Source organism: Syngnathoides biaculeatus, chromosome 18, assembly GCF_019802595.1.
Source record: "Syngnathoides biaculeatus isolate LvHL_M chromosome 18, ASM1980259v1, whole genome shotgun sequence".
In the NCBI taxonomy this organism is placed as follows: Eukaryota; Metazoa; Chordata; class Actinopteri; order Syngnathiformes; family Syngnathidae; genus Syngnathoides; species Syngnathoides biaculeatus.
The window spans coordinates 10034121-10059224 of NC_084657.1; the positions used below are offsets into that span (position 1 = coordinate 10034121).

The 25104-nt window shown below is 40.5% G+C and overlaps 1 protein-coding gene across 2 annotated transcripts in view; it reads right to left on the reverse strand.

The window, feature by feature from the left end:
* Positions 1–25104, reverse strand: part of LOC133491942 (roundabout homolog 1-like) — a 61734-nt gene that overhangs the window by 32607 nt on the left and 4023 nt on the right. For both annotated transcript variants that reach the window (XM_061803700.1, XM_061803699.1), the window contains exon 2: positions 12897–13223. In XM_061803700.1, coding sequence (XP_061659684.1) covers positions 12897–13223 — 327 coding nt within the window. The remainder of the gene's footprint in view (positions 1–12896; positions 13224–25104) is intronic.

Below are 25104 nucleotides of genomic sequence, written 5' to 3' on the forward strand. Positions count from 1 at the left end.
TTTTGTTGCTTTGAGTGTGTGGCCACGTGACGGACGACCTGATAAAGGAGTGAAGGGGACAAAGTGGCACATCGCTGCTCTGCTACAGTCTGCTCGCTCCCAGACAATTACTGACAGTGACAAATTGAGCTGGTTTCCAATTATTTGGCTATCTGTCATTTATGTCACAGAACACATGCTGACACACACCCCCTGTAAATCTTTTATTCCGAATACATAACACCAATCTACTGATAGATTATTCTTCTAAGCAACACAAACAAATCAAGCATGCTGTTACTCAGTGAGTGCCAAGTGTGAAATTACCCTCATACAGCCATTAAGCAGGCACTTATAAAAGTAAGCTCACTCAGTGACATCTGCACACACTTGACAACGCTGTGCAAATCAAATGGAAGAATGCAGAGAAGAGCACCACCTTCACTTATAAAACAATAATCTATTCTGCTCCGTGAATAGCAGGGATAGCCAGGGGGACTGATGGGTTGAAGGCCAAGAAGAGTCACACATTTAAACTCTTGACATGCGATAAGGCAGCGGGAAATGACTGAGAAACGCTTCTTCTACAGAGATGAGCCAGTCGCCTGCCAGTCTGTCGCAGATTTTCCGGACGGCCAGAGATTGACCAAGTGAGGAGCTCTCACATGATACGGGGTCCGCTCCGCTATTAAACATCTGCTGACGCCTCTTGCACGTCTACATCAGCAGATGCCAGACTAAGTGTCCCGTACACAAACCAGAATGACACTTTATAGCAAACACATTGAAGAATTCTCAGTTATGGAAGAATTCGAAAATCAAATTTCCTGCATTTGACCGAATTTGGTGGTTGAGATTACCGCATACTTGGAAGGATAAAAATCACCATAGCTGCCATAAATTCCCTAGGTGGGGATTATTTGCAGTTGCTAAGAAAAGATAAAATTCTACATTTTTACCCATTCTGTATTGTTAACGCATGAGTCAGGCACCAAACACAAAATCGGGGAAATATATTGTTTTTATTAGTTGCAACCGTTCTCGTTAACAAATCTGTATCATCCATCCCACTCACAGATTTTAGCACCCATCCATAAAACCCAGGCTGCTGATTTTGTCAAATCACCAAACACACCACCAACAGCGATGTTGCTTACTGCCAAGGAGCCAGTCGTGAATGACGGAGGTTCTGGATTTAATTAGTGCAGCACCCATGTAGATTTAAAACATATTTAGAAATACAGGTTGGTGCATGTGTGGAGACGCCCATGCACACACATACGCACACCACATTCCTACCTGATGACATGCATGTGCTGCCACACACTGCACGCCTGAGCGGAAAAACGGAAAGGTGGCTCTTTATAATCAGCTTCTTTCGTGCTGTTAATTTAATTGATATAAGCAATGGCGCAAAGCAAACGTCGAGGTTGGCTTCCTGCACCAAGCGCACGAGTGGAGACAGCTGCCTTGATGCGCGGAGGGCAAAATGGGACATATTGCGAGGTAAATTATTTTTCAAATGAGAATGGTTAATAAACATACTGTCATCCTGGAAAGAGGATGATGCAGATGGAAGAAAAGCCAATCACTCTCACTTTGCTCTGTGACTATTTATAGGAGTTATTCATAGCCATTGAGCAAAAAATAAAAAAAAAATAAAAAAACTGACAAGAAAGTATGAAAGCACAACGGCAATCTCACAAAGAGGTGAACAGTTTAGATTAAATATATTTCCCACCCAGGTCTGTCTGACATCTCAGATGCAAAATTCTGGAAGAAATGCATGGTTGTGTCCAAGCATTATTTATACAGTAGCTCGTCCATGAACGATAATATAGTTTGGCTACTCGGAGCGCTTGAAATAAAATAAAATAAATAGTGGCCTTTTGTCTTGGCTGTAAAGAGTAAATAAATGCGTTATGTGAGGGTGCTTAGGGCATTTTCTGTCACTCAGAGCAAAATAAAGAAAGTGTAATCCTGCACTATTATAGACAGATATCTAATAATTAGCTCCCTCTAATCCCTCCAGCTGTCTCCCTCTTAGTAGACTGAGCCTTGTCTGGAACCAAACAAGAAGGGGAAAAAAAAGAAGGAGATGGAAAAAGAAAAATGCTTTTTTTTTTCTCTCTCTCAAAGGAAATCTTTTTGGCAATGGAAAGTCAATGCAAATGATGTCCTTCTGTCTGTGAGTTTTTGGGCTCCAAAGAGGAAGACAATGTTTGGAGTAGATGTTCGGGTCAAGTTAACGTTACTGTCAATTATCATTTCAGGCAAGTGGGGGTTCCAAACACATTCCACTTCCCACACAACACATTGCGGGGCTATCGTTAACTTCCTGTTAATTCTGCTTATGAGATTCACATTGCACCAAGTGTCTAATTGGGTTTGGTAATACACAACTTCTCTTGATGCTAATAATACAGTATAGGGGAATGTAAAGATAACAACAGTAGGGACCACACATGTTGACAGCAGCCATAATAAAAATTACTAGTGAGTTTTCCATGTTCTGATGAGACCTGATTACACCCAGTAGGTGTCGATAATGAAGGTAGGTCATGTTTAATAACATCTATTGAAGCGCGAGGATGATGATGGTCTTTCCTGAGGCCTGTGAGCGAGTAGTTCTGCACACACATCAAATGGGACGACTTTTAAACATGGCAGCAGGCTGTATATACTGTAAACAGCGTACAGCACATTCCCCGCTGTGCGTTCATGGGAGTGTGAAACGCTTCAGCCTCCCTGAAGTAATTTTGTTCGTCTTGGTATGTGCCGTCGAGGAAGCATTTATATTCAGCATGGCGTGATGTTTACTCACAGACACCATACAAGGCTTTGTTTGTGAACACAGTTGGGGGCAAAAAAAAGGGTCTTTTGCCTCAGCAACTACCCCAGTGCGACACGGATGAACACAGCTAAACTATTGATTGAGTCACATCGTGGTTCGTGATCTAGCCTAACAGAGGGACGAAAGAGAGGAAGTGTCGATCGAACTGCGGACATCTTTGTAAGACTGGTACCTACTAGTGTCTTCACCTTTTCCGCTCTTAATATTCTCCACCTACTGAGAAATAGCTTCCAAAAACCAGGGCAGTCCATTTTATTCAAGACGATCACGCCATGTTGTGGTTACATAAAATAATGAAAGGCCTTCTTACTGTATATTCGTACAGCTGGTCGGATTGACTGGCACCAGAAGCGTTCATTATCTCCTGATTTTCCTTATCTACTGTATATATCGATTAAATCTTACATTATTTCAGCAATCGCTACTTATAAATATCGGGACAGAGAGAAACTTGGTAAAAGAGAAAATGTAACGTCCAACTTACTGACTGAACATGCTGCCAATAAAACTCAGCAATATCTGACAAGCGCAGGTTTCCAATGTCAATTAGAGTAAAAAAAATGTCATCAACTGTCAATAAAGAGGGGCCTGTAACTGAACCAGCTGTCAATTAAAATGCTAATCTTTACGCACTCATAATTACAGCGCAGACTGACGGACAGGTAAGTTGCAAGGTTCCTCATCTTTGTGAGGGTGGCTGTGGATATTTTATTGTATGCTGACATTTTGGAGCAAGACCTTTCGCAAGACATTGGATATGACTGGAATATATGGCATGAGACATTTATAATAAGGCCAAAAGATGAAGGGCTACGGAAGATCAGTTCATGCTATGTGCAACAACAAAAAAAAAGTTAGTTTTTTTGTTTTCAGTACACCGTCATGGATTTTGTTGAGAACCTGGGAAAAACAAGTTGACAAGAAATGACAAAACCCCCATAAAGGATTTAAGAAAATACACACAAATTCACTTGCTCAAATATTTGCTATGGGACATTTATTCTCCACTGGGTTAACTCTCATTAAAATGTCAACACTGCCGGCTTAGATAAGTGAATATTTATATGAAAGAATCCACAGATTTGTTCCAGTCGACGATCGCCCGCCAATTTTTTCACTCTGACTCTGAATTCCACAGAATTGCTCTGTTCTGATAATAAGAAATGTGGTGTCGTTCTACAGCTGCTCTTAAAGATAACAGATGGAGACATGACACTGATCTAGCACCAGAATGCAGCATGAAAAAAATGGAGCAGCATCAGGTTTAGATTTGCATTACCTGCGAGTCGTGTACGTGAAAGTGAGTTTTGGATGGGATTAACTGGATGATTTAGAAGTGCTCCAGGCTATATCGCCATGAAGATCCATTTAATGATCTCTTGTCTCTCTTCAGTGTCTTCTAGCTTTAATTTACTTCTCTGGTATATGTTGTGCTTTGGAGAGCAAAGTGTAATCTCTTGCTGTATTTATTTGTTGAGCTGCATTGTTGTATCCTGAAAATAGCTTCGGGGTTTCTGCCATGATTGGTGAAGCAGACTTCCAGTGAGAAAATTGTGGGATTGTGCAAACACAAAGGGGGTTGCTTCATGAAATGTACTGTCGCTTGATAATTGGTGATATAAGTGAATGGATAATGTACATGTAAGCATATTTTACTTTTGTTGGTACACAGACCATAACCCTGCTCATGAAGAGAAACTGATCCTGATTTTGTTTCCAGGTACAACTGCCTCCACCCACATTTCAAAAACACGAATGTTGAGTTCTTCAAAGATTGTAAATGTCTTTTGTGTCAATTTGGGAGTTAAAAATAAGTGAATTCAATTAAATTGCTGAGGAACATAAGGTCACCCATCTTATTTACTCTCTCATAATGAAAATGAGACCTTGAAAATGTGCATTAATGGGGTGGAGGGGAGAAACTCTGTTTGTGGATGTGATGGAATGCTCCACGCTTGACAAACACTGAGGATGAGTATAATGAATTATGATTATAATTACGCATGTAAATTAATGGAAAAAATAATGAAATTCCTTCTCCTGCAATGTCAACAGGACACAATATTTGAGAGATATGATCCTTAAAAAGCAATAAAGGTGAAAACAAACGGATAGGTCCTATTTGGGATGTACTCGTGTTTACAGTATTGCATTTGTGTCCACACATGCCGACTAAGTTTCAAGTCGACAATGTAGCTGAACATCCAAGTGAAATATATTTTGCAAATAATGCATATTTCGTTTCAGGGGGTGAAATTTTCCTAATGGGAGACGCATCACTGGTCACCAAAGCTTGAAGCCAGTACTATTGGTAAATCAGCCACAACAGAAGCTCCATCTCCAACCTGTCTACAACATTCGGAAGTATTCTCATGGGAGAAAGCTGAAGCAATGTTCTGCAAACAGGAGGACGGGAAATAAGCTGGAAAGACAGGAGGCTGAGCTGACAGCCAGGTAAGAACAGTAATGGCTGTGCTGCTTTGGAAATGTTCCCCTCATTATTCACAATTCCACTGAGGAAGCACTCCTCTTTCTAACTCTTTGTTCCGTATGTTGCTTCATGTTATAAACCTCCACATATACGCAGCCAATTAAAGACGACAGCTTTGACGTTAAGCAGTAGGAACTAGACAGCACCCAATATGTATAAACATTTAATGCTTCCATAATATTGTGCTGTTTTTCTGTCAATTATTCACTGAGGACTGGATCACATATAATGTCCATCCATCCATTTTCTTAGCCGCTTATCCTCACCGGGGTCCCGGGAGCGCTGGAGCCAATCCCAGCCGTCAACAGGCAGAAGGCAGGGTACTCCCTGAACTGGTTGCCTGCCGATCGCAGGGCACATAGAGACAGAAAACAGTCGCACTCACAATAACAGAGAGGGTAATTCAGAGTGTCCAATTAATGTTGAATGTTTTTGGGATGTTGGAGGAAACCGGAGTCCCCGGAGAAAACCCACGCCAGCACGGGGAGAACATGCAAACTCCCCACAGGTGGGCCAGGATTTGAACCCCAGTCCTCAGAACTGTGAGGCCAATCCTGTGCCACTGTGGCCATCCTCACATCTGTTTTTTTGTTTTGTTTTGTTTTTTCAGACAAACCTAATGGTACATTTGAGCAGTCTTTATTTAAACGATAATCAGATAAACTACGACAAGCATTCCCAGATTTCATTGGTGAAAACTAGAGATACAATATATTGTCGTTTTGTTGCCCCACACGAGGGCTGTGCCGAACCTGAGGGCTTCCTCAGCACGCGTGAGCGAAAATTAGTATGTTAAGGTGGAAAAAGGTTACTTGAGTTTCTCAATTCAGACGAGACTTCACAGATTTGATGGGCTCTGATTTAATGCACAAGTTCAGGCAGTAGGTTCTCGGCAGTCAGTGTCGCTTTTAATCTAGCGAATATTGCTGGCGGCATATGTTCAAAAAAATTGTTTTGAGATGTGGGCTCGCAAAGTTCAATTATAGAAGACTTCTTTGGTGTAGCTGCCGTATATATCCTGTCTGTCAGGAGCCAATTCCAAGTCGAAGTGCTTCAATTTGGCCTTGAAAAGAGACAGACTGGGAGAGAGGGGGTGCGAGAGGTGGGGGTGATTTTCAGGGTTATTTACATAATGTTACACAAATAATACAATCCCAAAACTGCTTTCTCTCAATTCAACTCATTTTAATAGCTGATGTAAAAGATTAATAGAATGAATTTCCATCTGTCAATATGGATAAAAACACTATCATGATAATGCTGAGTTGGATTTGTTTGTTTTAGAGATTGTGAGCATGCAGATGGAACTCACACATAGCATGTTGCTGGAAATTAGTCTAGGTGTAATGACGTAATATAGAGCCACACTCAGATGGAAGACACGCCAACATTCAGCAAGCCTCATGAATTTAGAGGAAAAATATTGGGCCTGTGACAAAACGATTTTGAATTTTGGGGAGGCAAATCATTGTTTTCCTCATGAATGAATTGCACCGTATGCGATTGAAACGCCTCCAAAACTAAACAAGTGTATTTTTGTGTGTATGTGTTCAGTAGCCCTCTTGGTAACAGTTTGCCACACTAAATAATTTAAAAAAAGAGTGACAATATGACTTTGGACTGACTCAGCATGCATGGAGTTCTATTGGAACCAGACCAAATCCAAGTCTCAGCAAAGACATTCAAACAGAATTTGCATGTGAGACAGAGGAATGGGGATTTTTGCATTTGACCAAACACTGTTCCTCCAAACAATTACACAAAAATACACAAACCATCAGAAATTATACTGAACACAATTTGGCAAGAGGAGTAGTGGAATAACGTTGCACATACAGAAGCACACTAAATTGGCCTCTTCAAATCTATCTTTGACAGACATTTGAGGGATTGAAACCACCATGCTGTTCTTTTTTTCCCTACTGTGGAACAACTGTCTGTCCTTGTCAGCAACTTGTTCTCCAAAGATAAGCGGCACAAAGAGAGAAAAAGGGAGAAAACATGCACGAACTCAACAAGGCAAAGAAAGATGTTGGCGCATGTGACAGTGTGCCTCCTGTGAGGCAACCATTAACAGTTAAACTCCAGAACTCCTTCCATCTTACAATTACAACTCGGCACGTTTTGGTTTTCATGTCAGGGCAATAATACAGTTTTGTTTTTTTTGGGTTTTTTTTGCAAGAGCGAGCTCATTTCATCGCAGTGGGTACCATGCGATCCACTTCTAGCAGATCGTATAATTTAATAATACTGCAAATAAATCACTTGAACACCAGACTTTTCATGCAACTGCCTTTCTACACATGCCCTCAATATGGAGATATTGTGCCATGCAAAAGTGTGACTCAAATAGATTCTATTTGATTTGTTTTATTTAATAGAGGAAAAAGAAGTGCTGAGGAAGCAAACCGCATCACATAAAATTAGCTCAAATAGACAAAAATAATAATTGAAACAGTCACATGTATGCAAAAACAACAAGAAAAGTGTTTCATAGGTGAGAAAGCCTCAGTTGCAAAAAATTTGAAGACAATGCTGTACAATTTGTATATAGCACAGACATGAACCATGTGTTCCTTGTCAGAAGCTCTCGTCTCCCCTGTCCCCCCGCCCTCCACTTTTTTTTTTCTTCAGTAAGCTCCAGTCTAAACAAACTCTTCCCATTCGCCCTGACACCTTGGCACAAATCTGGTTCTTGGAAACACTTATCGGGGATCAAGCAAGTAAAATTGTTTGGATGACGATCCCTGCACAATAAACAGAATCCAGCTGTTTTCTGGCATACAATTTGCTGAGTGATCAAACCGCATTGCAATGGTAGAAAACAGGATGAAGAGCATGCAAGCATTCCCAATGTGAAATCAAGACTGATTTCTGCTTTGTGGCTTTGGCTCAAGGACATGAATTTGTCAATCACACAATATCACTCCTTACCAACATGGGAGGAAAAGAATTTTCCTCAGAGATAACGCTTTTGACGACGACTTAAGACTTTGATTGCATTTATCCGGAGAGCCGAGAGTTTGGATGTTGTCAGTGACAGTGACAGTTATTTGAAGTGGGAAGTCATTAGTTAATGGAGGGGCTGGCAAAAGAGGGAACCCTGACCTCGAAGAATCCTCTTCGCTCTTCGCCGCCTTCATTCGCTCGCTCATTGACGCCGAAAGATTCCAATCAAAGAGGAGCGGACGGGGAGGCGGGCCGGGGGTCCCGCCGCACGCTGTCAAACTCGCAGTCTGACTGAGCCCACGATCCACTTCACAGAGCGTCTTCACTTCACTGAACATGTCCATCATCTTAATGCATTTGCCTAATTATCAGGATGTTTTCTTCCTGCCTTCATCTGAAGACTGAAAGGCTACTTTCAGGGTGTTCAGAAATAAATTGCATGGAAAATGAGCTGGAGTCTGCCCTAAGTATCATTTACACTAGCCAGTAGTCATATATTTAAAATCGTTGTCATGAATCAATTCTTATAATAAACCGTACCAAGTATTCAAATTTTTGTCGTTGTGAACTGATGATTCTGTATTTGTCACAAACGAGCTAAAACAGTGGACCAGGATGCAATTGTGAATCACATCATGTTCATTATTGCCCAGGCTTGACAACTCATAAGACAAACATTATTATTTAAAAATATTGTAGCTCTGAAAGGATGAGATCTTGTGACGCTCTCCCTCGTGTTCTACACAAGTTGTAGCCCATTAAACTAAATGGGGGAACCTCGCCCGTGTTCCAGGTTGATCTATAAATTTATAAGCTCCTCCTCAGGGGTTCATTGACAAATGGGGAGCAGTCAGCCAGGCACGTGGCAGCGCCACAGTTGGGTCAACAGCCTCCCTATGTGGCACCAGGTGTTCCATGTCCATTTCATCCTCATCCATCCAGCTAGCCGACATTTCCACTCACATTCACAGATATGTGCAAATCTCCAATTAGCCAAACATGCACATGTGTCGGGAGGTTTTTTTTTTGTTTTTGTTTTTTTGTTTTTCCAGCCAGGAAATATGGCAAGTAGATAAAAACAGTCTGGTAATTGGATGTGAAAACATCACTTATATGAGTTGTTCTGCAATGCTGTTCGCTTTGTGGAGAATGTAGTAAACAAGCTTAGAGATAGCAGAGTACAGCGGAGAGTGCCAGAAAGCGTACATAAAAAGCAGCAGCCACTCAAAGATGAGACCTACACAACGGTTGTTGTCTGCATGTGAACGTGCAAGAAGAATTGAAACTTGTACCAGAAGTTGCAGTTTAAAATTCAGTGAAGACTTTGCGTAAATAAGCAGGAATTCGTTTCGAGTGACTTTTGTTTCCACCTCTTATGTTTTATCTTGTTTGAATTTCAAATGTTGGTGCTATTTTCATTGTTTGAGTCATTTGGTTTCGAATGGTCTCATTTATTGGTACAGTTTATATGGGTAGAATTCTGTAAGATTCACTTCTCAAAGGGAGCCTGTTACCAAGGAAACTCCATCCATCTATTTTCTTCCAGTTCTCTGGAACCTAATCAGGGAGGCCCATACAGCCATCTCCCTAGCCACTTCATCCACGCCCCACAGCTCGTGACTGTAGATGAGGGTAAGAACGTAGATCGACCAGTAAATCGAGCACAAGAAAATGCCACTATTTCTTCTTGTTACTTTTAACAGGGGACAACTTATTTAAACTTTGTCGGAAGATACTGGGTTTTGGAAGATTGTGTGAAAGCCTTGTTCTTGCAGTATAAATACAATAAAATAAATTCCAATATTTATATACTATAAATAAAGAGACAAACCTGATGTAGCGAGGAACTACTATATTGAGGCATCTTTCTCAATGTTAGAAGGTTGGCTTTCTTGGGGCTCATTAGTGTACTCGAGAGTTGTGCCTTGACCTTCATCCATGCCATGAGCCACACTTTCTTCAAGCAAATGGCAATGTCCAATTAGTTTAAGAATAGCATTTATTCCTCTCGCTTACTGAACCTAAAACAGGTCCGCTATCCAATAACCTTTAGAGTACACAGGCTGTGACTTTGGTTTCACCTCAATAAAGCGCCGCGTGATTGAATCAAGTGGCTGAGGTCAATAGGACATATGTTCATTTCCCAGGGTCTTCTGGGGTCCCTGCAGGCAGAAAAAATGTGCTGAGTGTCGTCTGTGACATTTATAGGCTAGGAACTGAGTTATATGTCTTCCCTCCTTTTTACTCATTCAATTCCAGTTTTCAGGGAGGGCTCCTTTCCGTGTGTGTATGTTTGCTTACGGAGCATTTCAAGCCGTTGGTCACGCTTCAGGCTCGGGCACGTTCAACATCTGTCACTATCTCGACCACGTCACCTCAATTTTCTGCAAACAACTTTCACTTCCTACGCCTTGAAGGAAAGACAACACTTGGCCCTTTCGCTCGTCTGCTTTTGTTTTCCTCTGTCACTTCTTTCCCGCTGTCGCTGTTTTATAGTTGTCAGAATCATATGCTGACTTTTCTTAGCCGCCATCCCCAATTGTCAGAGGACTATATTTCAAAAAGGAAAATAAAATGTGACTATTTTGACTTTACTCTGTATAAGCTCGGGTTTCGGACTCTAATTATGATTTAACCTACACAGTTGCTGCAACTGAATCTAAAGAATTAAATCCGACTGAAAATAAAACATGAATGTTTAATTATGACGGAGACTGATAATTCAGTTGACTTGACATTCGGTCTCTATGTACATACACTTGTAAGATATTTAAGCACTTAAACTGCCATAGCTCAATGAAAAATGACTGCTCAAGTTGTCTATTGACAGAGGAAGTAGCCGGGTCAATCCTGACTGAAATTCCCCACTGATTCATATTCTCGTCTTAAAAACCCCTTACCTCTGCAGAATTTGCTAAAAGGCATTTTGTGTTATACTTACCCACTCCCATGGTGACCCGTGAATCTGTGTGACCTCTACGGCATGAGACAAGGAGACATAACTCATCCAGGCAGCTTCAACAAGTCCTCACTGTGTTGTAGCTCAGCCTTGGAAGCTGGCAGTAAATTTAGTCAACTCTACAAGTAATGAACTCTCACCCTTGGGGCTTTGCTTCTCTGGGTTGAAGTGCTGACCGAGAATTATCCTGATACCGTTTGACCCTCTCTTTCATTATAATTCAAAAGGGGGAAGCTGACATGAGGCTGGCATTCTTATTCTCAAACCCTGGAGACATAGCATGATTAGAGGTGTGCAAGCTGACACAGCTGAGAAGATCAGGGGATAGACAATATAGAATGAGAAGCTTTCAAGCATGTGAGGTCTGCGAGTGTTAAAATCTCATCACGTTCATTGCATCTTTACGTTTGTTGATTCTAAAGCGGGTCCAGAGTTAAAGAGACCGAGATCCTTTGAGACACACCATCTGGCTTTACCCTTTCGTATGGTCGTAAGATCTTTTTCCCTTTGCCCACTTGCTGCTCTAAAGGTTTCACTCCATCACTGCTGCTCGTGTGCGTAGTCAAACACACAAACACACATTTGACTGGTAGATTCCTTTGTCAGACGTCTACAACGGGGAAAAGCTGTTTAGAGCCGCAACAGCACACACTTGACTCTGCAAGTCGACACTGTCACCTGTTAGAACACACACAGGGATTGTTCAAACCTGCAGACTGGAGCTGACACACAGCTGCTGCATGGGCGACAGCTGTGTTGCGCAGTCACCTCCCAGGTCTTTCGATCTATAAAGTCACCTTCAGAGCCTGGGTCTTTCAACCAGGTAGGGGAAAAAAAGGCAAGCATTGAGATCACAAGATGACTTTTTTTTAAAATTATTATTATATTCTGGAAAGGATCACCTATCCCTAACCCTTTTCAAATGGCTGAAGTCAGTGAAGAAAACATTTTGTGTTGTTTTTTTAGTATGAAACTCAAGTAATGTAATTTTCAAGATATTCTACATTAATCACTTCTTGTATTAAAAGTATCACGAAGGGGTTTGAATTCACCGTCTATATCCTGATTGATTATTAAGCTTGACAAAAATGAATGACTTTCAAATTGAAAACACATCATTACTCCTTGTACAATTCTGAAATAAAGATATGTCATTGTTCAAGAAACAAATAAAATCAAAGTGATTATTTGAAAACTATCTACTGAACTGGAAAAAATAGATTTGCATGTTTTGGCGGCCACTTCTCGCTCTGAAAACATTTTTCTTTTTGGTTTAAAAAGGCTTATTTTAACCAGGATCGATTGCTGTACCATGGCCAAAAATACAATACGGGTTGGTTTTGCGTAAATCTTCGCCGGCTGGGACCAGCTGCCTCCTTTCCCCTTTCCCTTTGGAGTTATAACAACATCCACAGCTTGGGGAAAGGTTTCCACAAAATGGGGGTGTTTGTGAGTGAGAGTTTGCGTCCATCCAAATGTGTTTGACGAAATTTGGAAAAGCAACCCTCTCCAAAATGTTCAAAGAATTGGCAAAAAAATGTCTGTTGCATGAAGTCTTGAAATTGGCACCAGTGGAGAAGTGTGAGTGTGTGTGTGTTCCATATTTCTTTAGTACTGTATCGAAAAAGCAACACGGTGTACGAAAGGAAAGCGTGAGAACTTACTGGCTACTTCCAGTGATGCATTGTGACTGATTGCCTGGCCCAGGTAGTTACGGGCCACGCACACGTAGCTGCCATCGTCGGGCTTGCTCCTCCGTCCGTGGACGATGCGTAGGAAGAAGAGAGAGCCGCTAGGCAAGAGCATGCGGTGCGAGCGAGGGTTGTCTCGGTCGGTCTCCACACGCTCCCCGTCCTTGTACCATTCTACCGTAGGGGCTGGACGGCCCTCTGCCTTACAGTTGAGAGTGGCTGGTTCCCCCTTGGACACAATCAGGTCAGAGGGGTGCTCAACAATGCGGGGAGGGGAGTCTTCCTGGCGAAGACGAGACCCTGAGGGAAGAATACAACTTGGTTAAGCATTACACGCCACGAGGGTTCCATTGTAATCACTCTTATAATGATGAAAACAATGGTAAGATCTATCAAAATGAGTAAAGCATTGTAGTAGTAGAGTATTTAAATGCAGCAGCTCTGAATGTATTACACAAGGCATATAATTATTGTTTTGCAAGTATTAACAATATTCTAGTTTGACAAGGTGATGATGACACAATCTGCACCGCTCATGAAGAGCTTTCTTTCATTTTCATATGATGAAGCCCACTTGGCATTCTTTTTTTTTTTTTAATCAATGCTAAATTTGGAAATAATCAGGCTGTCTTTCAATTTCTAGAATTGTATTTTTTTTTAAGATTTCATCCAAACTCATCACACACAAACAGGATAACTGAGTTTGTTGTGGATTACACTTTTTTTCTGATGATTATAAAGATTTTACTGTATTTTACAGTTTTCATTACCCAACTAAACACCAAGTCCAATGGAAGCAGAATAGAAAGTGAATGAATGACTGAATGAATGAATGGACGGATGGTTTTCCGTCACCACAGCATTGATAACCATTAAGTCAGTCTGAGCAGTTCACTAGAACTATGAACTATAAAAGCACCTATCATACCTCAGAGAGACACTGCAAAAAAGTGTCAATCCTCCTTCTCTTCTGTAGATACCAAGTGACAATGAGTTCCTGTGAGGCAGAACCTCCCTAATGTGGCCCACCTTCAGCTGGGCTGCATGTCTTCCTCAAAACCTCTCGACATCAACATTTCGCCCACCCTTCTTCCAACAATGGGCAAAACACAAACCCAAAACCCTTCAGTATGAAGTAAAAATGGGAAGTATGATCTAGTTTTGGGTAGAGATTCTTGATGACCACTTGATTCAAAAATGTTCTATATCAACTGTAAGTGACACAGCTGGTGCATGGGCTGAAGTAGAACAGGGGTTTTTTTTGTCCTTAATGGCCAAATAGGGATATAGTTCATGTTATTTTTTTGAATCGGATAGCTTCTGAATGCACATCTCCCAATGCAACTGCAGAGTAAATAGACAAATTGAATGTGCTTTGTCAATGTGAGCCCGATGTCATCCACCAACACCGTTCAATATTGTACTCACATGAAACAACGCACCTGCCTTCAAGGACAGTGGAAGTATGCTCTGAATGTGTGTATTTTGTTTAAGATTGTTCATGCTGTTTATGCTCTTTACGATGTTAACTAGAGAAATTCTACACTATACATTACTCAAAACGTTCATTTTTTTAATGTAAACTTAAGCCATGAAGTGTAAAAAGCCTTTTATTGCAAATGTGGTGTAAAGATAGCTGAAAAAAATAAGACAAAATTAGGAACAATTCAAAAGAGTTGTCTATTAATGGGAGAAGCCAAACAAAATGGGGTTCTCCTTAGCTGTTATGTTTTCTACCCCATCCCGGGCACTGGTCCCAACAATGGAATAAAGAAGGCTTCCATTATGGTCTCCAGTCCCTATTTACAGCATACGTGCATCTTTCCTCGTTCTGAATTTTGCTGGGCTGCTGCCTGTGGGTTTTAGCAGCACCCTAAGCTCTCTTGGCAACACAGACAGACAATATCAGCCTGTCGCAAGCGAGGCCTCACAAGATCAGGCCTTATCTGTAAAGGGCCAGCAGCAAAAGAAATACAGTATGCAAAAAAATGTGCACACAAATGCACAATTGTGCACACACACACACACAAAACTAAGGTCATTTGTAATACCTGTGCTCCTACAAGTACAGTATGCAGTTTCTTTTCCGGTCAGGCCATGCCTGAGGCAATGCTGCTGGCTTGAAGTTTTCAGGAGAGGCAAGAAAAGAAGAGTAACAAGAAGAGCAGTTTCAACAGTGGGGAAAGAAATGAGGAGACCCACAAGAGACTCAAAGGAATGCTGATGTATGATAAAATATACAACTACATTTCACATTTCATTTGTGTACGCTTGATAAATATTGGGGATGTGGGGAGGGGGTGAAATGAACACTGAGATCATGCTAATAACATGGGACAAATGTTAATGTAATTTTCTACCATGTTGGTGGTCTTGGCTGGACTCACCAGCAGCGAAACTTTGAAAATAACACTGCATGTATTTATGTATGGAAGCAGAGTGTGATGACTGCATCCAAGTCAAATTGAAGCTATTGCTTTGAGGTCACAAAAGCTGTCAGCTCGGGATGAAGAATCCCACAAGGCATAACCCTTCAGACGTGCTGTCTGACACGGATGCATGCAATAGTCCAAAATAACCCGTTTTACAGCTCGTGGTTTTTCCAAACATGCGAGAAGAGCGCTCTGAAAATGCTGGCTCCTGGAAACTTAAAGCTTTACAGATCAGTGTGGCCCCAAGAACTGTATAGGCAGCAGAGCCCCACTTGTGGGAATGATAAAATCCCAACCTGGGGCAGTGTCAAATTATTACCTGAACTCAAGTACCATCCTGGAGCACTTCGAATCAGGCAGCCAATAAATCCAGGCACTTGTTCCAAGATTCTTAAGCAATAGCAATGAGCCATGTCTCGTTAAAGACATTTCAGTTTGGCTCGGGAGATGTAATTTAATTGTCTTTTCTGGGAACAATGGGATCTAATTTGGATCAATGTCCATTTTTTTTAACAGTAAGACAGATATGTTTCGAGAGGTGGAGATGCTTGTTTTGTCTCATCACCACCATTATAAAACTGGCAATCAATTTTTGTTGGGGGGAAAGCATAAAGAGGATGATGATGACATTTAGTTAATGACAACCTCTTCATAGGCAAAATGTATATCATAGAGTATAGAATAGAACAGTATACCGCATAGCACACAACTGCATCATCTTTAGTATGTCATGGCACAAAATTCACAAGAGAATTTAGTACAATAATTTTATGATAATGGGGCTCATCAACATAATGAAACTGAATGTTTTTTTCAATGAATTGTCTTGAAATATTATTCCTCAATACCATTTTCCAAATCCTAGTGAAATATAATGCGGCAGGAATGTGTGTTAAAAAATGACAAATGCAGGAGACGGACGTGCAGCAGATTAAAGACTTCCAAATGCATGTGTCATGGCTATAATACTTTTTTTTTTGTCAATTTAAGAGAAAAATCATACTTCTACAGATTTGAAATACAATATTTAGAGTGACAGCTGACATAGTATGACTTTTAAGATCCCTTGAGGGATTCGGTTGAGAAGACTGACACCACTGGACAGCTTGATAAAGATAAACCTACAGCCAGAGGGCGCTTGGACTGGCTCCGCTTCTGTCCGGCCGTGTCCGACACCAAATCCTTTATAAAATCTTGATTTGCTGTTGCACTCGAGATTAGTGTTGAATAAACAAGTGATCGATATTGATCTTGAGAGATGCTGCAAGGCAGCTTTTCTTGCCTCTGGGAAGGGGCCAGCCTCTGTTTAACAGTCATGGCCTGTGTTGTGTTAACACGTTAATAAATGTAGGAATCCCCACTGTTCCATAAAAGTAGAAAACATACGAACACGAACTTCTCGCTTTCCTCAAACCTTGCAGACAGACACACTCTCCAATTTGTGAGGGGAGTGAAGGGGAAGCCAATAAATTCCAGACGTTTTTTCTCAGGTTGTATAAATGGCGATGAAGTGGAATGATTAAACACCATCATTCACAAATATCCAAGAGAAGGAAGAGCCTTCTGCACCCACACTCTCTCACGACATTTGATCCTCCTAAAATTACATTTGAGGAAGGACTTTGTCAATATTTCTCTCCACTGCCATGCAGATTTCGAACAACACAAAGGCCAACTACAGACGTTCCTGGAGATGAAAGCCAAGTTCATGGATAAAATACTAACTTTCATGAAGGTATTGCAAAACCAGATGTTGAGAAGAAGCCAAGCCAAGTGAACAAGCAACCACAAATCATATGCAAGATGGGCATAGTGTAGATAGAACAACTGATTGAACAAAAATAAAAGTGAATGGTTTCCAACAAAGTTTTGATGTGCTCATGACTATGATAAAAGAAAATAAAGTCTTCAATAAAAAAAAGCATATCTTGGGAGAGCCAGCCCAAAACATAACTGATTCAGAGCAATTTTCTAAGGAATAAACACGCAGACTCAACATCCCAAAAATGACCAATTTTTACTTGCATTGCCATCTGCTAAATGTTCACTAAGCAGGTAACGTCTATTTAAGTCCCCAGGGCAGAACCACACAAGAACATTGCTAATACGTGATACAAATCAGAATTAATTAGGTCAACAGAAAAAAATCCATCACCTGTATTAGTTTTTCCAATATACATAAAATTCCTTCGCCAATCTGGACAAACACGATACAGGGGCTGCATAGCTGATGTCCTTCTCCTCGTTCCATTACATGTACAACAGAAAGTCCAATCTCAGTAATTCATCTGAACTAAAATTCACAATTCCAGTGAAGAAAGCGGACATTGAAGTGGCCCAGGAGCTGTTGGTCATTATGAAGTAAAGTAGTGCAATATACAGGACATTCATGTATTGCATGACTTATGAGTACCATTCCTGTATATACACTCGGAATTTCAAAATCAACTGCAAAGTATTTACAATAACCTTCAATTGGGTAGAGCAAATTCATCAAGATGTAGTCTCTGCGACTAGGCACACAAATAAATGCCACATATACATTTGACATTTACAATATACAGTAAAGAACATACAGACAAGCCTTTCTTCAACATTGAGTAGTTTCATCTCCAACTAATTATTACATCAAATGTGTACCAATTTCATGTCAACTACATTCTCTTGGACTCATCCCTACTCCATAATTATTCCTGGAATTTGAAAAGCATAAGGAAAAAAAAAATAGACCAAGCTGAGCCCGTTTATACAACTACAAACGTGTTATTGCAAATATTACAATACATACCACACGAAATTTGTGACAGAAAGTTTGACAGCCCACTAAAATGAGTAGAATAGTCCAAGGTCAGGGTGGATGTTCCAGACAGGTGCCAAATGGAAATTTGTGGACAGGGAATTCAGTTTAATTGCATGCATGATGTGACTTGACCGCCAGGAGTGTGTTTGGGTCATCTTCCCATCCGCACTGTTTGAATAAGAGTTTCTTCACTCATTCAATTTAATACAGATTGCTTTTTTTTCATTATTAGATTTAAATGGTGTCATTGTGTGACGTACAGTTTGTGAACATCTGGATGACCTAAATTCGTTTATTGACTGAATTAAGCCTCTGGTATAAGAAGCCCAGATGTGAGCTAATTTTCATGACTCAATAGAAAGAGACTTTGCTCAGTAGATCTGACTGTTGATTTTGATCCGGATTTCCCATTTCGTTTATTTATGTTGGAATACATATTTCATTAATTGCTTCAATTAACAGTAATTTTGGTTTGGGGGGGTGGGGTCTTCTTTTTTTTTAACTCACTCCTCATTATACTGCTTGCTCTTGAGGTGTTTATTTGGTTTACTTACTTGTGAGGAGGATGCTTCTAGACATACAGTATAAATAGCATGTTCTCCCCGTGTCTGCGTGGGTTTTCTCCGGGCGCTGCGGTTTCCTCCCACATCCCATAAAACATGCAACATTAATTGAAACTCTAGATTGGCCCTAGGTGTGATTGTGAGTGCGACTGTTGTCTGTCTCCATGTGCCCTGTGATTGGCTTGCAACCCGTTCAGAGTGTACCCCACCTCCTGCTTGTTGACAGCTGGGATAGGCTCCAGCACACCCCGCGACCCTTGTGAGGATAAGCGTCAATGAAATTGAATGGATGGACAGATGTGCTTGTGTGTGTGTGTGTGTGTGTGTGTGGTGTGTGTGTGTGTGTGTGCGTGCGTGTGTGTGAAAAATATAACTCAACTCTACTGATTGTGCAGTTTTGATCACGTGGTTCAGCACTACTCAATAAGTTGTTAATATTAAAAATCCTCTCTATATTGTTTTTTTGTAAAAAGTAAAAAAAGAATCTTTTAACTAATTTCTAAAGATTACATTACATGCAAAACCATATCAATCAATCAATTCATCATAGAAATCACACAACTCTTTATTGCACCATGGCAGGTTAAAGGTTTGTGTTGAAATATATTCCGACTAGATGAGTCATTCCATCTTTCTGCCAGGAGCTTCAATTTTAAGCGGCATACAGAATGGGGGATAAAAAAAAAAGAAAAGAAAAGCTTCACAACCTCCTGATTACCTTTTGGAAGAAGAAGCAATGCTGCCACAGCAATAAAGTTGTGCAGCAGAAACCAATGTCAGAGTTCAGCAAGGATGAGAAATGGCTGCTGGAAGTCTATAATATCCTGACCTTTTCCCACCCACAACAAACCCGCTTGTGTCAGTCAGCTCCACTGAGCAAATAGTCTTCAAAATGTGAACTTGACAAATTGCTTTGCACTCCCCCGTATGCTCTGATTGAAAAGATCTTTTTTCTCTCTTTTTACAGGAAAGACCACAATCATTTCGTCCAATGAGGTTTCAAACCATTACCATTAGCACTCTCAACTTTGAAAAAGGTCTACAAGATGGTGATAAAAAAATAATATATATATATATATATATATATATATACATATTTAGAGTTAGTAATCTGAAAATGTAATATGGTTTTGTGGTTTAATGTGTTTTATTTGGATGTACTGGTTTCGGGGGAATATTAATATTAGAGGTTCTGAAGAATGCAGGACGGTAGTTGCTGACCAAATGGAAAAAGTGAAGAAAATAATATGGTAATAATAATGAAAAAAATACTTGTGCAATAAAAATGTGAATCCTAAACCAATAGAGATCAGTCAACAGAAGCACTTAAATGAATGTTACTTTCCCATGTTAACACTTTAGCCACGGCCACACGCATTAACACGAGACTGACTATAATAGATGCATTGTGTAGTTAACAGGACTAAAGAAATAATTTGCCCTCAAATGCATATGTAGAGTTCTTGTGGAGAAGTGAAAACATCTTGGGCATTTTATGGCACAGTAGAAAAATGGGTTCAATTAGCAACATGGCTCTTACTTGGTTTCAATTGGTAGCTTTGGTTCCTTGGTACTCCAGAATACAAAGTCCAGTTATTTTGTGTTGTCAACATTCTAAAAAGAGATTCTGTCCGTGAATGACTGCTGGATGGCCCGCTGCCAGCGGTTATCACTTTGATGCAGTGACGTGATAAGTGCCCCAAGCACAATGATAATCTAAATTTGCCGAGATTGGCAGCAGGGCCCAGATGGACCCCGAGGGACTCTCGAGTAAGAGCTCCAAAACTTTGATTGCGATTTGAAAATCTGCTGATTTGATTCTTTTGTATCTTAAACGTAACTGAAGGATTGCGTTAATTACAAGCTGTGGGCATATTTTAATGAATCGGAGAGACAAATCAACACACGGCGGAAAGGGCTTTAAACACAACTGAAAAGCGAAATTACTGCGAGGTATTTTAGATGATTGTGGGTGACCATTTCTGTGGTGAAATAAACTGTCGGCGCAAAAGGTTGAGGCGATTAATGACTGCCTGGAGTTTCCGTTTTAATCTCTGCGTTCGTACCTTAAAAATCTGTCCAAGAGTTAATTACAATGTTTCCAAAATATAACTGCTACGTACGCGTATCGGAGGCTCATCCACTCATTGCCGCAATCCCAATGTGTCTTCTTTTCCAATTTGCCCCCCTCATTAACCTGCAGCAGTTTATTTCAATCATATGAAATGTTAATTGCAAGAGTTCTTAGCTGAATGGACATCAGACAGAGAGCTTTTGGCTATATTGCACTCCAATCAAACAGCAGAGAAATGAGATTGAAAACAAGGAAATTAGCTTTGGGAATCAACAAGATTTCATCTTTTTGTTCTTTGATCTAAATGTCAAAAGAATGAGTACATGTCAAGAGTGGAGACATCGTAGATATTGCGTTTTGTTTATGAGTGGATATTTATGAAATGAGTCACTGTCCGGGTCTTCGCGAACATTTTACACCAACCTCCACCACCTCAAAAAATGTTCAAGTGCAACTATTATGACTCAAATTGTAACGTATTATACACAACAAAATGACTTTAGGAGCCACACCATTGTTATGAGATTTGTCACTTGTTTTTTTAACATATGATTCGTATTTACTGTAAACCTGGGTAAAATAATTGGTTTGCAAGATGTCTGGTTGGAGGAAAAATTGATTCCTTTTTTGGAAAAGAGCTCTTCAGTCGTTCATCAGTTGAAAAACAGCGTACAGATTTGAAGATTTGAAGCTCTCGCCCTTGTTCAACAAAATGAATCCACAATCATAAATCCATAAGCTTGAGTCTGGCCCATGGATTGATAGGTAAACTCAAAGCAATACCATCTAATAATGCTGTAGATCTAATTAAATGCATTAATGTTATTCTCTCTGTGAGAGAAGCTCTGGTGGGAAAAGACTCTTTCTGCTGCAATCATGGCGCAGAGGGCTTTGAACATTGTCAGTAATGACAGACGAATGAAGGGGAAAGATGGAGGAGACGGCGAAGAGATGACTTGCACCACTCATGTTCCCTTTATCATAATGATCCATTTGGGTTGTTGTTTTTTTTTTTTTCTGTTTTTTTGCAATTTATGTGTGCATCTGATGTGAGAATTTGTCCTCTCTGGGCGTGAAAGTGAAAATACTGTGGAAGATTCCCCACAAAAGCATTATTGATGGTATTGATTATAAAACGCCCCCACTGGCGAGGAGACGGCTCAAGCAGATGCAACCTCAAGAAGCATCTCTCGGAGGTCATACTATTTCCATGACCTTTTAAGCTCTTTTTTGAAAATATGAAGTCACCCGGTGACTGTTAAACCCACCTGATAGGCAGAACGCATTCCTTCTGAAAGCACTTCAATCATCGCCAGATTCTCTTCCATCGTACGTGAACAAGTTGCAGGGTCACAGGGGTAAAACATTTTGTTTCATTTTGGCGAATAACCACACATTAAAGATCTTACAAGTATCTTAAATTATTTAAGAACACGTGGATAGGAAAGACCTCCACAAATTGTAAAAGTGGAAATACCGTATGAATCTATTCAGGAATGAAAAGCCTTCATCAGTTGCTATAAAAGGTGTAATATAAGGGATACTAAGTTTTACCATTATATTAAACACTTGAGTGACAAGACAGAATGTTGAAAAGTGGGATAAGTGAGGTGCACGATTCAAATTGTGTATTATTTGTTAAGCACTTTAAAGTGTTGTGTTATGTAGAAATACTCCATGGTAGATATCCCTTTCTTGTTCTTTCAGAGACAAATGACGGACACAGATGAGATGCTACAGCTGTGGGAGGTTCCTTAAGGCGAGGAACCTGCAACCCTGAGCATGGCAGGCAGTAATTGATCCCCTTCGAAATTAGGAGTTATGCGTGTGTCTTGGAGTGCATGTGCATGCTTGTGTGGAAGTGTGATGACCTGTGAACTTCAACACCCACCCCCTCACTCCCCCAAGGGTTGGTAACCGTGCTCAGACTCCACAAAGCACTGCAGGAAATCGGTGAGTAAACAAGGGAAGCAATCATGAATCACAGATTTCAGCACAGCAGTCAAAAACACACTTGGATAACAAGCTTAGGCTAACACCATTACAAATGTATGAATGCATATTCATTCAGAAACAAACACTGGCCAAAATCTTCTCTGGAGTATGCAAACTCTGAGACATTATTTGGATAATAACAAAATCCAACATTGATTATTTTGTGATATTCTGTTTCTTTCCCTGTGTGGAGGCATACATTCACCAGCCACAATAGTCGATGAAAAAATATACATTTAAAAAACTAGTAACAGCGAGGTACATTTTGTTTTGTAAATGATTGGGCAACACGCAAGTTGGTGGTGACTCGAACTGGGATTTCAGTGAGCATGGAAAACCGAATAAAAATTTTTGGACTTGAATCGGAACAAATCTTAAAATACCATTTTACTTTATTCTGACAGGAGCTGCTACTGCTGCCATATCTCATTTACTTCAAACTCATCTTGTTAAGTTCCAACAATTGAATGTTTGAGGGAAAAAAATCCCTCTAATATAATTGGTTTCCAGTGAAGCCTATTAAATCCAGTATTTGTCGGGAGGGACTGAAGGAATCCGACAAATCCATCTGATCGAAAAAATGAGACCACACCACATTGGTGTACAAAGATGTCCCATCAGCCCCATCATCCATGGCGAAAAAAGGCCTCATTAGCCGAGAGCCTCAGCTCATCACTGTCAACTTCGGGAGGACCCCAGAGAGTTGTGTTAGCTTGAGAGAAGCCGCGATGAGCTAGCTCCCGCCAATCAAGCCAGCTTTGCCCAAGGTATAACGTTCTGTAACAAGTGTCTGTCAGAATTTTGGGGTACACAACTGAGAGTGCCACACGCCGAAAAAACACGAGTAAACCCATATAAACCCTAACCTCTTTGCTACCGATACTAGCAGCTCTGCGAGATGTCCTTTGCGGAGCTTGAGCACAAACCAGCAATCGAATAATACCCCCAAACTCTTCTTTTCTCCTCCGACATTGCTAAAAGTCGCGCACGCCACGCCGCTGTCAGCGGTCGCGTTCCAGGTCTGCACAGCGATAATACCTTAACGATGAGACAGTTTATCGCTGAGGTTGATTTATTGCTTTTCTTTAATCCCTACTGCATATTGACTTCAAAATGTTGGTCATTTTCTGGAGTAAAGTCAAAATAAGATGATTAAAAAGATCAAATGTCCTGCTGAGAAAGCACTTACTCATCCATTCAGATGCTGTTCCACATTAATCAGTTTGAACCCCTTATTCATTTGTTGCTTTGTCCTTTTCGCTCAATGACCGCGTCTAATTAGTAGCACACAAATTTGGAGGTAACTCCAATTCCTCCCAACAAAGAGCTGTCTGCAAGGATAACACACGCTAGCACATTCATTTCCCACCATGACTCCGTGATTAAAACCAATGTTTACAGACCATCCACACAAAGCAAGTAAGAATGGCAAGGCGAGTAGCAGCATTCCTCCAGGGATGCATAATTAAGGTGCGCGGGACAAAGCCACATAGACAAGTGCATGTTTTTAATGATGGGCGTTTATGTATCATCTGGCATCCATTACTGGTGGCAGCTTTATCAAGCCACGGATTAAACTCCCAAAGTAATTCCAGGTGGCCGGTCACAGCACAATTGAATTACTTAGCCTAAAATTTAAAGAGCTCAGTGTTTAAATGATCATGGGTTTTATGCTGGAAGTCTAAAATACAATCGAAGCGTTACATTTCTAACCCAATGTTAGTAGAAGCAATCATTTTTAAGTAGAGATGGCACTCACCAGTCATAACATTAATATCGGGGGTCTTTCGTTTCAGTATACTGCACCTTGTTTAACTACATTAAACAAGTAAAACACCTCTTGACATGATTCAGTTATGTTTTATCTTGTAAATTCTGACAGGTGAATAAAGATAGGTACTGCTTCAAGTACCCTATTCCTGTTTCCTAGTCAATCAGTGAGTTTTTGCGATACCGCAAATGCTTTATTCCAAAGACGAATCTCCCGAGAAGCAAAGATGTTAGTTTATTCCTTGTTCGATATTATTGAGTCATTCCTGAAGGGCAAGCCTTTCTTGTCAGGAATCTTCTGCTGAATAAATCAATGAAATTTGCTGCTTGTTACAGACATTTTCTTTAATTTTGAAGTATCTGCATCTTCAAGCCACGCTGAAAGTCAGCCTGAGGCCTTTTTCTAGTGTAAAAGACAGAAAGGGGAAACCTTTTAACAAGAGCGCCTGTAAAAGTCTGGGGTCAAAGTGGTCAGACCAAGTTTATTTGTTTTGGATTTGTAAGAACAACAAGGCAGAAACCTGTTGTTGTGATGTTTATTTTTGAG